Source organism: Oryzias latipes, chromosome 9 (genome assembly GCF_053564925.1).
Source record: "Oryzias latipes strain Hd-rR chromosome 9, Olatipes_Hd-rR_3.1".
Taxonomy (NCBI): Eukaryota; Metazoa; Chordata; class Actinopteri; order Beloniformes; family Adrianichthyidae; genus Oryzias; species Oryzias latipes.
The window spans coordinates 2,418,354-2,432,246 of NC_136245.1; the positions used below are offsets into that span (position 1 = coordinate 2,418,354).

The 13,893-nt window shown below is 46.4% G+C and overlaps 1 protein-coding gene across 2 annotated transcripts in view; it reads right to left on the minus strand.

Annotated features, from left to right (window-relative positions):
• Positions 1 to 13,893, minus strand: part of LOC101156746 (disintegrin and metalloproteinase domain-containing protein 9) — a 28,887-nt gene that overhangs the window by 2,155 nt on the left and 12,839 nt on the right. Inside the window, exons 5-23 of one of the 2 annotated variants that reach the window (XM_011479708.4) lie at positions 13,486 to 13,562; positions 11,678 to 11,870; positions 11,129 to 11,194; positions 10,961 to 11,032; positions 10,386 to 10,555; positions 9,283 to 9,364; positions 9,009 to 9,142; positions 8,764 to 8,935; positions 8,574 to 8,666; positions 8,394 to 8,498; positions 8,233 to 8,323; positions 6,766 to 6,871; positions 5,864 to 6,047; positions 5,701 to 5,781; positions 5,515 to 5,620; positions 5,302 to 5,449; positions 2,569 to 2,665; positions 1,065 to 1,094; positions 2 to 81 (exon numbers count right to left, since the gene is read on the minus strand). In XM_011479708.4, coding sequence (XP_011478010.1) covers positions 2 to 81; positions 1,065 to 1,094; positions 2,569 to 2,665; positions 5,302 to 5,449; positions 5,515 to 5,620; positions 5,701 to 5,781; positions 5,864 to 6,047; positions 6,766 to 6,871; positions 8,233 to 8,323; positions 8,394 to 8,498; positions 8,574 to 8,666; positions 8,764 to 8,935; positions 9,009 to 9,142; positions 9,283 to 9,364; positions 10,386 to 10,555; positions 10,961 to 11,032; positions 11,129 to 11,194; positions 11,678 to 11,870; positions 13,486 to 13,562 — 2,087 coding nt within the window. The remainder of the gene's footprint in view (position 1; positions 82 to 1,064; positions 1,095 to 2,568; positions 2,666 to 5,301; positions 5,450 to 5,514; positions 5,621 to 5,700; positions 5,782 to 5,863; positions 6,048 to 6,765; positions 6,872 to 8,232; positions 8,324 to 8,393; positions 8,499 to 8,573; positions 8,667 to 8,763; positions 8,936 to 9,008; positions 9,143 to 9,282; positions 9,365 to 10,385; positions 10,556 to 10,960; positions 11,033 to 11,128; positions 11,195 to 11,677; positions 11,871 to 13,485; positions 13,563 to 13,893) is intronic. The other variant, XM_078952437.1, reaches the window with a different exon arrangement.

Consider the following 13,893-nt stretch of genomic DNA (forward strand, 5'->3'; position numbering starts at 1 on the left):
CAGGGGAGGGCCCGAAGGTCGTACGGGGTGGGGCGTAGGTCGTGCGGGGTGGGGCGGGGTCGTCCTGTTGGGCTCCGCCACCTGCACAAACAAAAAGCTGTTCAAGCGGCTTTAATTCAGACTCTTTTCCCTCATGTGAATCGAAGCCTTCCTGACGTGAACAGAAATGTAAAAATCTGAATTTAAACTTCAGAAAAACAGGTTTTCCTGATGGAAAAGTCTACACACAGAAAAAAACTCCATGCAGACAACATCAACAAGCGCAGAAAAAGGAGACAACAGGCAGAGTTGGTTCCATTATTCACCACCAGGCTGCTGTTATTAGAGCAAAAGGAAGTTCTGCAGCCTGAAAGGGGGTGGGGGGGTCGGTTTAAAAACATTTTAAAAACATTTTACTATTCACCTCAAAATGAACAAAGCTGCTTGACTTGTGTCATTTGTTCCCGTATTGCACGGATCCAGGCCCATAAAACCCACAAAAGTGGATAAAATGGAAAACTTCAGATGTGACGACTATCCAGGAGACCCTCACTGACCCCCTCCACCATCTGGGGAAGCCCCTAACGTTCCTCGCTAAGGAGGCTGGCCGTGTCCGAGCAGATCAAGGGTTTGGAGGAAGACTGGTGGGGAGCAGAACCCGAGCTGCTGGAGGTCCAGAGTGAAATCTCCACAGTCAGTCAGGATCTGGACTGAAATGTCCAGCTGGTGTTGGTAAACTCTGCTGTGTTCAGTCCAGAATCACTGCAACGGTCCGGCAGAATGTTCTGGAGGACTTCAGAATTCCTGAAGTGTTGAAGACGGACAGATCAATCTGAAAACACTTTAGTCTGATTGATTTGACGTCTATCAAATCAGAGAGGATTTCTCCACAGTTTGGTCTGAAATCCTGTTTTTGTGGGTTTAACAGACGGGAACCTGAAGTTATGTCAACATAAATAAATACTTCATCACTTCAACAGTGAGAATCTAGATTCTGTGACAGTTTTAATTTGATAACATTCTAAGTGTTTGGGGCGGGTCTATGTAGCACGTTTCTGCGTCCTGTGAGTGCGGCAGTACTTTACCTCCTTTGGGGGCAGCAGCTGAGCGTGATGCTGAACAGAAAGAGGAAAACAGTTTAAACACAAACGTACGTTCATTCACAAAGGATTAGGCTCTCATAGAAGCAGGATGTCCTACTAAGGGTGGGGAGGGAATTATGGGATGCATGGTGCTGCACTCTGTGCTTCAGCAGATCTTTCAGAATCAAAGCGCTGCCAGCAGTGATGCTTTCCGGGCAGTAAAGTCTTAGTGAATGGAAGCGTGTTGCCCTGCACATGCCAGCGTGCAGCAGACTGTATGCTGGCGTGTGCGTGCCGTGCATTTCCTGTGCATTCGTCTCCATTTGCAGAGTGCCTTGAAAAGCGTTGGTTCTGTTTCTTCAGGGCTCAACGTGACGTTATGAATAATCCCAGGAGGGTTCTGCTACCGGGTTCTGTTTCTGGAATGGACTCTTCTCAGAGATCCAGGATCAGGACGCGGCTCCGTCGTCTAATGTTTCTTTTTTGGAGGGAAAGGGAGGAGCCGGACAAAGCTGTTTGGTCGTTTCCATAAAGGATTTTGATGGGTTGAATGCTATAAAGTATTCAGTATTCTTTCTTTATTTTAGTATCTTCTGTCATATTTTGCTGCTTAACTCCTTCTCCAATGTTTCATCTATTTCAACCATCCAACTGTTCAAATGTTTACCTCTTTCAGCTTTTTCCAGCTGTGACTTTTGCTCCTTAAAATCCTTGAACTTTTCAAGATATTCCAGGATTTTTAAGGGAGGAATTTTTCCTCTGGCATTTTCACAAAAACATTTTTTTTGTTTTTTTCACTTTATTTATGGTCAACTTTGATCCTTTCTGTATTAATTTATTTTCTGTTTGCTAATTATTACCTTTAAGTTTCATTTTCATTCAGCACCAGCATCAACCCTGCATGTTCTTCTGGAAATGCAGCTCCTTCTAGTTTTCTATGTACTTGTTTGTGTTCATCAGTAGTTTCTAACGCGTTTTCTGTTGGTTTAGTTGGTTTCGGTGATGTTTTTCACCTGAGCAGATGTTTGTTCAGTTTCCTATTTTCTAGAGATGATTTTGACTTTTTAAAATTAAATCTTGGATTTTTGCTTCTTGACCTTTCTCCTTCATTTGCAGATTCCTTCTCTCATCATTTTGGGGGACTGTTTTTTAAAATACTCTCTGAAAATCCGGCACTGCTTTCCTTCCCTTTGATGATGCACTACTGCTCACCACAACTACAGAAACCAGGGTGGTAAAGCCAGGAAGCGTGAACATTCAGAGCTAGGGAAGCACAAAACTTTCTGATGTACGACCTCTGAAAAGATCGTTTTATCCAGCTAAAGGGGAGTTTTTGTCCCTACTCTAAAATCCGCTGCAGGTCTTACCGAGGCAGCATCAGCATCAGCATCAGCATCCTGCCCAGCAGCACCACAGGAGCTCCGTTACATCAACGGGTTTGCAGCAGAATACAAACCTGGCGCTCTGACGAGCCTCACATCAGTCAAACCGTCAGCCGGGAACTCACCGCATCTCTGCCGTTGGCGTTTCCGCGGGTGATGGCTGGAGGCGGGGCTCTGGGAGGGGGCTCTCGGCTCTGGCGGCCTGAAGCTGCAGCGTCGGGCCTGAAGACAGAGGAGTCACATGAGCTCTCAGTGACGGACTCGCAGCGGGTCCCAAACCCTGAAGCAGCAGCGACAAACATCATCTGAGGTTCAACACTGGAGGGTCTGCATGGCCAACTCTGCTGGAGGACTTGATGGACAGGCTAAAGCAGGGGTCGGGAACCTATGGCTCGCGAGCCATATATGGCTCTTTTGATGGTCACATGTGGCTCGCAGACAAATCTTTAATTATAGTTTTTTTTTTTTTCATTAGACCAGTCCTCGGGCGCGATGCGATGCCAGAGGCGCGCAGTGGTAGCAGTGCTTAGAGAGAGAAATCTGCGCCAGCACTATCAGTTACTATTATCTATTATTTCACAGAGTTTGTACCAGCTGGAAACCTGTGAATTGACGTGCCTAAAACTGTGCGCTCCCGTCTCTGAGAAAGAGCGCGCAGATGCGGGGACGGGATGTTAGAGGAAGAAAGCAGAGGGTGGGGGTGGGGGGTTGTGGGGACAGGCAGCAGGTGAATCGCGCAGGGATTATAAAAACGTAAAACCCGCTGTCCGTCACTCACTGCAGCGTGTGAGTGTGTGTTTGGCTCCCCGTCTACATGTGAGCAGTCTTTGTCACATCTACAGAACATTCAGACCTACGATGACGTTTAAAGTCTCAACGCCTGCATGAAGCAGAAACTCACCACGTATCAACCAGACTAGACCATCAGCAGAACTACCATGAGAAATACTCATCATTTATTAGCAACAGAATAACAATGTTATTAAAAAGAATCCACAGACGTATTGTACTTTAAAAATGTTGAAATTAAATCAAATGCACATATTCACTTGTATATTTAGTTTTAAACAAATTGTCGCGGACTGAGTTGGGTGGCTGTTGGGCCGCGTTAAAAGTTCTGGAGTTCATTGAACGCGTCAAGCAGAGATCTGATTGGCTCTCAGTTCTGTCGCTCAGCCTGTTGTTAGGTAGTTTGGACCAATGGGGTTCAGCTATGGGCCGAATAAGGGAAATGGGAGGGGCTGCAGCGGTAGCAGGGGAGTATAAAGTTGGGAGAAGCGCTCTCGTCTCGGCGGGAGAGATTCAGGAGTTGCTGAATTAATTGTTCGGCGTTTGTTGCGGTCTGCAGTAATCGGAATAAAGAACTTTAAAAGAGGTTAAGTCTCCGTGCCTCAGTGTGGGAAAGGGACACTACATTATTGTATGGCTCTTTCGAAATTACATTTCAAAATATGTGGCATTTATGGCTCTCTTGGCCAAAAAGGTTCCCGACCCCTGGGCTAAAGGGACAGAAAGCCCAGGGAACAAGGATCCTCCATTTCTACTTCACTAAGAGTCAAGTATCATCCACAAAGAAAGAGTTTCTGAGCCACAGCAGGAGAAGATTCAAGCATCAGCAGCTGCATGAATCTTCTCCTGCTGTGGCTCAGAAACTCGTTCTTTGTGGATGATACTTGATTAAGTAAGAGTGAAGTATCATCCACAAAGAAAGAGTCTCTGGACAGCATTTCCACTGTTTTAATGCTACTTTTGTTCTGTTCAAATCCATCTGTTCTCTGAAAATTCACCTTCATAAGAGGACCGATTCGTATAAAGACAGGAAATAATATCACAGAGGGGCTTCCTGCTGCTCCAGACGTCAGCACAGGCCTTTATTTTCAAAGAGTTCCTTTTGGTCTTTTAGTTTTTAATTTCGATGATGCAGTTTTTAAGCAAAAAGCCCAAAAAACCTGTCGTTTTCTAGGACCTAGCTTCTGCAGAGCGGCAGGAGTTCATTAGAAATTCACCTCTGAGTCGTGGGCGGACTGTTGGCGTGAAGTAAGCCGTCCCCCACTTCCCATCAACTTCTCGTTTACACTCTCTCCCGCTAGCTTACAGCCCCTCACACCCCCTACCTAACATAACTGGTGCAACAAAAAAAATATCCGAGCCCTCCATCCATCCAGTTCTGATCCAGATTCCAGCTCAGACCAGGAAAACAGAGACGTTCATGGATCCATTGGTCTGCAGGTGGATGATCAGAAAGGGGCGGAGCAGGGAGCGTATGGCTCCGCCCACTGTAGTCAGTTCATAACAACAACAAGCCTTCGACATTGCTTCGTCTGCTCCTGATTCCCAATGGTTTCTATAAAAAATACTCTAAACCTTAGTTTTAATCTGAAATTCTTTTCCATTTGTCGTCCATAATGAGAAAAACGCAGCAAGAACATGTTAGAAACACCGTTTTCCTTTAACTCCATTAACCACCACAGCAGGAAAAAGAATCGGCAGAGAAGTGGTAGAAGATGTGGGAGCTACTCTTCTGCTTCCAGATTGATCAAAGTATTTTTCTCTTTTTTGCTTCTTACAGATAATTGGTGGCGGTTAATCGACAGCAAGACAACAGGCTTTGGGTCTCCGCCTGCCGCCTTCCCATCAGAACTTTCTGCTCTGACTGCTGGAACTGATGATGCTTCTTTACATACTTATGTGAGTATATATCACCTGGATTAGTGACAGATGACCATGTTTTACATGAATACATGTTAGCAGTCCTCACAGAGTTACATGTAATGGTTTTAAGCTCTTCTCTGACATGTTCTGGACGACTTTGGCTGCTGCTGACGTTTCCGTGTCGTGTGCTCGGGGTGCCGACTCACTCGTATCCCTGCGACCTCTTCCTGCGGCTCAGGCCCAGCCGGCGCAGCAGCTCGTTCCTGCGCAGGAAAACAAACGCGCCCAAGCCGAGCAGAGGAAGGACGAAGAAGAAGAAGACCAGCAGGCCGTCCCTGAGAGACGTGTCTTTATCTGAGGAGGACAGTGGAGGTCAGCGCCGAGGCGGCGGGACGATCCGACGGAGCTCGTCCACGTACCGTTCCACGTGGGTCCGCTGTCCACGCTGCCGCCGTATCCCGAGAGCTCGCAGAACGGCGGCGCCCAGCCGCTGCTGCAGTGACAGTTCCTGTTGCTGTTGCACACCTGGGAGGCACAGACAGGAGTCATGGCAAAGACGGAGAGGCGGGCGCACCGGCGGGCAGCGGCAGACAGGTGAGCCTCACCCCGTGTCCGTGGCACTTCTTCTCCGTGTCGCAGTCGCTCTTCAGGATGTCGGCAGAGCGGCACTCAAAGTTCATGCACACCTGAACGCAGACGAAGAGGAGGAGAGAGAGCTTCAGCATCTGCTCCTCGCCGGCAGCCGCCCTCGCCTCGCGTCCTCCTCACCTTATTGTCTCCACACTTGGTCCCCTCGTTCACCATCCCCGGGTCGGGGACGTCCGACCCCAGGTTGAAGTCGACCCCGTAGCATTCGGCTCCGCCAATCCGTGTGGTGATGTAAGACGGCACTTTGCCAAAAACGGTGACGCCCTGGACGTTGGAGCACTGCAGCTTCCCACACAGAGCGTTCCTGTGGAGGTGGACATGATTGATATTGAAATAATATCAATCAATCATCAATGAGGAAATAAAATGAAAGGACCTGAACAAGTTTTTAACTTTCATTTCCCTTAAATGTCTGTCAAACGTGGAGACCTTAAATAGACAGTGGAATTCATTCACGTATTTAATGAATTTAGACCAAATCAGGTTGAAGTTTTCTTTTGTATTCTAAGCCTGTTTGTTTGAAACCAATGATCTAATGTTGGTGGAACGGAGATGATTTGCTTTTTTGTGGGTTTTTCCTTGCAGCTAAGAGAACCTGCAGCAGCTTTTCATCTGCCCTTTGACCCAGATCTGTCTCATGGCCGGCCGGGTAGAGGTTAACCAAGCGGTAAACACAGAATTTAACAAGACTGCTCTCCAGTATCCATTTAGCTCAGGACAGTTCCAGAACACATGGTGAAGGCCCGCCGCCGTTCAGCCACGTCGCCTCCAGCACTCACACCTCACGTGTTTGTATTTACCCTGGGGAGGAGTTTTGAAATAACATTTTTTTTTAGCAGCGTTCCCTCCTGTCTAATGAATTGTTGAAGACCATTGTGACGAGCACATTTCTTTCCATTCCTTAGGATAAGGTAAAGAAAAAATGGAATTTCCTCCCAAAATAAATTGGGTTTTGTCTGAACTGGTCTCAAAGTGAAGAAGAAGAAGGAGGAGGAGGAGGAGGAGGAGGAGGAGGAGGTTACCTGCTCTCACACTTCTTGAAGGGAAAGTTCTGGTAGCCACAGTTTCCAAAGCGGTCTCCTTTGCTGTTGACCTCCTTGAAGCAGATTTCAGGAGCTGCCATGGCCTCTGGACAGGAGCAGGAAGAGCCGAGGAAGACAGACGCACCAAACATTTACGTTGATCCCTTCCGCCTGGCGCCTCGTTCACACCGGCCTCAGCAACGTGCCTTCAAGCGACCATTGAAACGTGGACGGAAACACGGGTATTTGTGCCTTTGGGTCTTCTGCGGTCAAAACGTTCACGCCTGCATGTCGCTACGCAACTTTCTGCTACTGTTTTTGGGCTCTACATCCAAAACGCAGCTCGCATGTTAGACCAGGGTGAGCTCTGACCAAACGAATGAAAATACTCAGAATATAAGACAGAACAAAAGTAAAGGAAGGCGGGTCAGTGCAGCAGTCGTCACCTCGCTTCGCTTAAAGTTCCATTCCATTTTTTCTACGAGATGAAAACAAAATTCCTTTCATCTGTGGAGCAAAAGTCTTTTTTTCTCTATATATAATTTGAAACCACTGGTCCGACTTAATGGAATTATCAATAATTAAAAATAAATAATTAAAAAAGGTAACGATTAACGCTGGTTATCACCAAGAATTTCCAGAATCGATTCGATTCAGTTTTGATTTCACACAGTTTACCCATTTAGATATATTTGTATAGAAACACATTGATTATATATGTTTTGAAGATATTCATGTGAATCTGACACAGTTTACAAACTGTAAAATGCATCAGTGACATAATAAACCAGTGACTGTTAACAGTGTTTCATGGTTTCTCAAACATAGAAGCTCCAACATAAAATGTTCAGATCATTGACATTGTAAAGGCTCTAAACGGTTTCATATTAACAAAAATAAATGTTCTGCCTCTCCTGGAGAGCATTACACTTTGGCCACTAGGTGGAGCTCGCACTATTGCATTACACTTTATTCTAGAAGATTTGACCAAAAACGGATCAGAAATAGTTACTTTCAAATAATATTTCCTTAAAAGAGTTAGTAAACCTCCTGCCTGTGAGGATATACAGCTGTTCATTTAGTCAGCAATGTATATTTAGGTCGTACGAGCGTTAGCATTAGCCGTCCTATGAGAAATTCCATTATACGTTAGCATCAAGCTAACGGACTTTGACAGACTTTAATTAACTTTCCAGGTAGTATATCCAATAGAAGATTTAGGGTCTTTAGGTATGACACCACCCACAATCACTTCTATTTTGTTGATAATCTCATTCTAGTACTCCTCCAACTGCAGGTGGCGGACACGCGCTAGAATCGTATCAGGTAGCAACAGTCTGGCGTGCGAAGCGTTCTTGAACGCGCGTCACATGCCGGGTGTGAACGTAGCATTAAACAAGAACATTGTAGACCTGAGTGCAGTGAGAACTTCCAGACGGCTCTAATATCGGGCGCAGAGGTACGTACTGGTTCCAAATAACGCCTGACACTGCTTGTCGTGGTACTGACACTTCCCGTTATAACAGTAGGCCTTCTGGTTCCTGCAAGGCTGTCCGTCCTGAAACACAAACGCCAAACTTTATTTTGGAGCAGCTGGTCTCTTTGCTCAGACAGCGGCGAGTCCTCACTTGGATGAAGACGTCGCTCTGACAGAGGGGGGAGGAGCCATTGCAGTACTCCGGCAGGTCGCACTCGTCCTCGCTGCTGCGGCACACCGTCCCTCCTGGCAGGTACTGGACGCAGAAACACAAGTTACTCCTCGATGTCGGGAAATGCGGCCGTTCCCAGAACCTGCTGCGTGGCTTTACCCGACACTTGTAGCAGCACTCTCCATACGCGCACTGAGCCCAGGACTTCAGCTTGCAGGTCTTATATTCACAGCACGGGTCTTCCTCACACTCCTAAATGCACAAAGACACACATTTCTGGCTGTCCTTCGTCTGTCTTGTTTCCAGGTAAATAGAGAATCACAGGACAATGTGAGAGTGGGTGTCAGACCTTTTCTGACCCACAGTCACACTCCTCTCCCACATCAACAAGCCCGTTTCCACAGTAGGGGGCGCTGTAGGCCTCGTCAGGCCGGGGGACGTTCATGAGGCACATTCCTCCCGTCACCAAGATCATCTTCTCAAAGTCGTCAGCGCTGCAGCTGCTGAAGTTTCTGGATCCTCTGCAGGGACAGAGCCACGGCTACAGAGCGGCCAGAAGTATTCTGCACGTGCTCAGTGTGCGGCTCCACTCACGTGGTTCCAGAGTTCATGATGCAGGCGTCCACGGGGCAGCTGCAGGTGCGGCCGTCGTCGTGGTTCATGCCGAGGTTGTGACCCAGCTCGTGAGCCACGATAGAGGCGAAGGCGGGAATTCGGTTGTTGGTGAACTAGGGGGAGAGGAGCATTTACAGGCTTTCAGATCTTAAAAGGACAGTTTACAGTCACACTCTGAGACCCGGCATCCCACCGCCACCGGGAGCCGTTCAAATTTTAAGAAAATCCCAGAGACCCTCTGAAGCACGCGTACCGCATTAATGCCTCCTCCGTGACTTCTGGAACACACCGTGGAGACGAAGGCCATGCCCGCCGTTCCGCCAAAGCTTTTCTTCCTATAAGAAGATCCTGATCAGATTCATCTAATCTAGAAACATTTTTAAAACAGTTTAAGTCAGGATCAAGTGGAATTTCAGACTTTGTTGGTTCTGGAAAAGAAACACCCAAAAACTAGACAGTGAGTTTTGATTTACATCGTTATAACGGAAACTAAAGCCAAAAGGCTAACTTTTGCATCATGGTTAGCATGATTATCATCATATTATCATGCTAAGTTAGCATGATTATCATGCTGATAATCATGCTAACTTAGCACAATTTTCATGCTAACTTAGCATGCTAACTTAGCATGATAATCATGCCAAGTTAGCATGATTAACACAAAAAAACAACTAAAAGACAAAAAACTAAATTAAAAAATAATTTTACAGCTAAAAGAAGCACAGACTGAATACAGTCTGAAACACAGCAGTAATGCTAACATGTTATTTGAATTTTTGTACTAAAAATGTGTCAATTTTTTAAAAATGTTATACGTAGCAACAATTAGCATTGTCTTTAGGTTGTATGTTCTTTATGTTACAGGTATGAACACGTTTTTCCAGCAGGAACATTATGGCATCTTGTATGAGCGCAGAACTTCTTGACTTACTATCCACTTGTCTGATGATGTGAAGCTACATCCAGTTCAAAATACATCAAAACCCATTTCAAGTTTGATGGTTTTTCATGAAAAAATGGGAAAGCAGGTCCTATGTATTACAAAACACGTGTACAGCGATTAATCATGGGAGCAGACGAAAAGATTTTGTTTGAGATTGAGGAGATTGATTGACATGGTCTACAGCCAATTAGGATGCAGAACACAATGCGCAGTTAAAAAATAAAAAGTTATGCAAAATTGCACTGGATAAATCTGCCAGACAGCAAAAGGTGAACGTCGTTGTAGTGAGGGACCACTGTACAGCTGAAGCTAAAGTCCTGCTGTGATCCGAGTACACAGTAGTGTCCAGCATGAATCACAAATCTGCTCTTCTCATGAAAACCCTCCCCTCTGCCCCCAAGGTTGGTACTAACAGGATGAGCTGAGCTGAGTCATGGCGCCGGCGGGGAACCAGCTCCTTCTCCCTCCACTGTGTGAAGCGACTCAGCACCTCTCCAGCTTCTCCTTCAGTGCTTATTGGGTTCTGGTGGGTCCAGATTTCCAGACCGACCAAAACCACCCGAACGTTCAGTTGTACGTAAATCTGCACACACACACATATATACAATGAAACACAAACAGAACCTGCCAAAATTGACACAGATTTTCTGAAAAATATAACAAACCACAATCTTTGCCCTTGAGTAATGTAACTATGGCAACCATGTAAAGTGCTGCTGCGTGGAAATAACAAAACTCCACTTTGATTATGAAGTCATCAAACGTCCAAACAAATGTGGAACCTGACCAAACCCAGGGCGCCCTCTAGAGTCCTCATGGCGTCGACCAAGGCCCACAACGCCGCCCTTTGATCTTCAAAACCACCCTACCAAACGTGTTCTTAAGTCATCAAAGCGGCAAACTGCAGGCAGTAAGCCCTTCAGAAGCGGGTCGGTACTGTGACCTTCATGGAGATGCAGAGGTGTGTTCGGAGTTTCCGTCTACTCACACTGTCCACAAAGTTAGCGAGGTGAACCATCTCGTCCCTCACGGCGGTCTGGTTCCTGTTCATGTAGTTGTACTAAAGGGAGTAGAACGCACAGGAACACATCCTTCAGGTCCTAGTTGCTTTCTCCACTTGTTGAAGGACAAAGAGTGTAAGGAAGGAGAAACGTACTCTGTCGTTGTCGACCACCAGCAGCAGCTCCACATAGTGAGTTTTATGGAGAACCGCTCTCTTCATCTGGAACACAGCAAAGGGGGAAGAAAGAACCGGACAAAAGTCAAGGATCTCCCGTGGAGACGGTTTAAAGTCACAGCGTGAGATTTTAACAGGAGGGAAAGGCTTTAACCGTCATTTCAGCAATAATTAGCTATTTTCTGCATTGCCATCCATAATTTGGCTGCCACTTGTTCGGGTGTAGATGTCCGTGTCCTCCCCGTACATCCGGATACTCAGATGATCACTCATGGATGGGAGGTTATTGATTTATAAACGGAACAAAAGTGGCCCCAGGATAGAGCCTTGAGGTACTCCCATGGTGCAAGCTCTCAGTGGTGACACAGTTTACACGGTCGCACTGAGAGCGCCCACCAAGTTAAGATGGTCTCCAGCTAAAGGGGATCCATGGAAAGTTAGGAATGTGTAACCTTGGTGTCCAGCGCCATATGATTCGCTGTGACAACCAAACAACGTGACGGCGTGTTTGTGTGTGAACGAACGCACCCTCCTGTGCTCTCCGTGATGGACTTCTGTTGGTTTAGGCTGAGCATGCTCAGTGACGTTGCTGCGTTCGTGACGGGTTCCACACCCTTGAGGCTGCGACGTCACATCGCGTAGGAGGTACAGCAGGTGCTGGTCAGGGGCGGAGTCTAAGGGCTCAATGCCGTAGCTTTCGTCAGTGAGATGCATCACTCCTCTGAGGAAACGGAGAGAGAAAACCGTGAGCGTCTGTTTTTCAGTCAGAGTGAGACTCCACACAGACGTGAGAATGCACTCCTCACAGACAATCAGATTTGGTTCATTTAGTGGAAAAGATGAAAGTAGAAAAAAAATCTGCCTTTCATTTTTGGAATTTGACATCAGAGCCGTTTTGTATTTGGCCAAAACATTTATGCATCACCTCCTTCTGAAGGTAAAGGATGTCAACAGAAACCAACAACCACAAAAAGTGTCATCCTCTCAATAACTCCTCATGCTTGATCATAACTCAAGTCTTTCATGAGTGGACTGAGCGTCTGATGAGCAGAACCAGAACATTTTATAGAACCGCATGTTCTGCAGTAAATCCTCCTGTAGTGAGGCTGTTCCTCCAAAAGTTCAAATGAGAATCTTCAGTGAAGGCATTTCAACAAAGTGACATTTTTATTAAAACATCTAGTGATGAATGTTCCTGTTTAGAAAGCATTCAGTCACACAGAACAGGATGGACGCTCCATTTCTTCCTGAAGTGCAGTGAACGCAGCACACAAAGGGACACTTTTTATAAAATTATAATCTTCATTTAAAATAACGTGTGTTTAGTTCTGTAAAGAAACCAAAAACTGGTTTAAAGAATTTAGAGAAGACCAGTCTGAGGCCTGGCTCAGGTTTACTGTGGCTGAAATCAGTCCACTGACTGTATATGAGACCTGGACTGAGGGCCCCCGCCTCACTGGTATTCCAAACAGCTGTTACTGAGGCATTTTATTTGACAGAACAACCATTCTGGCTCTGATAAATTTTTTTTAAATCTTCTTGATAATCCTTTCCTTTTTTTAATCCTCCAGTTTTAAACTGACCAATCAGATGTCTGGATAAAAGTATCTGGTCTCGCATCAAACGCTCAAAACCTTTGACTCATTTAGTGTAGCCTGCTTTCAAGCGGTATAGGCGTGGCCTTCCAACAAGCTCAGTCCTGATAGGCCAGAGTGGTTTCCATAGAAATGTTGACTAAGACCGACTCAGACCAATCACTGCTTACCGACAACCTCTGGTTCCAACATGGCGACGGCCGTATCGAGTAAAAAATGGCAACGGAACTGACGTCATTTGGTTGAAACCATTTTTTAACCCTTGTGCTATCCTAGGCACTTTAACATTGGGGGTCATCTAGACCCACTAGACAGTGCTCTGAACCTTTCTTCTTCAATGATTTGTGATCTTCACTGGTGTCCATGGATTACATGAAATCTTTCCACCTTTATCCACCTTTGTCATGGTAGGGAGAACACGTCAATGGAAGGGGGGGTCATCTAAGATAGCACAAGGGTTAAATGAATCAGTGTCAGTGGTCATCAGGGTGAAACAGGACACGCACACCTACACAAACACACACACACACACAGAGGGAACATCAGTCCTAGTGGAGGTGGGTTTGTTCTGTGTGTGAAAGTGAGTTATCATATTTTTCAATATTCATAAGTTCATTCTAAAAAGCGTCACGTTTTAGACACAAACGATCCTTTGTTCTGCCTCGTTGGAGGATGATTGATCTGCAGGATGATTCACAGGAAGTGCGTGGGCGGGCAGCTCGTTTCCTGCGCGTGCGTCACCTGAGGCCGTTGCAGATGCTCATGGCCACAGAGGAGCCCCCCACGTCCTGAACGAAGCCCCGATAGTGACAGTGGTCCTGCAACACAGAGGGCAGATGCTCAGGGACACCAGCAGGGGGAGCTGTGACCGCAGATCCGACCGAGACCAGGACCGTGATGTCATCAGCGGACCTGATTGAGAGCCCCTCACAGAGCAGGGAGGAGTCAGCTGACTGGAAACACACACACTTCCTGCACAGTCCCACAGGAGCTCATAAATCACTTCCTGTGTGTGTGTGTGTGTGTGTGTGTGTGTGTGTGTGTGTGGGTGTGTGAGGACATGCTGTACTTGTGCGGCTCCCACATCTCTGTGTCGGCGGGCTGATATGGAGCTCAGGCAGAGATCTGACATTTTAATTAAATTTCAAA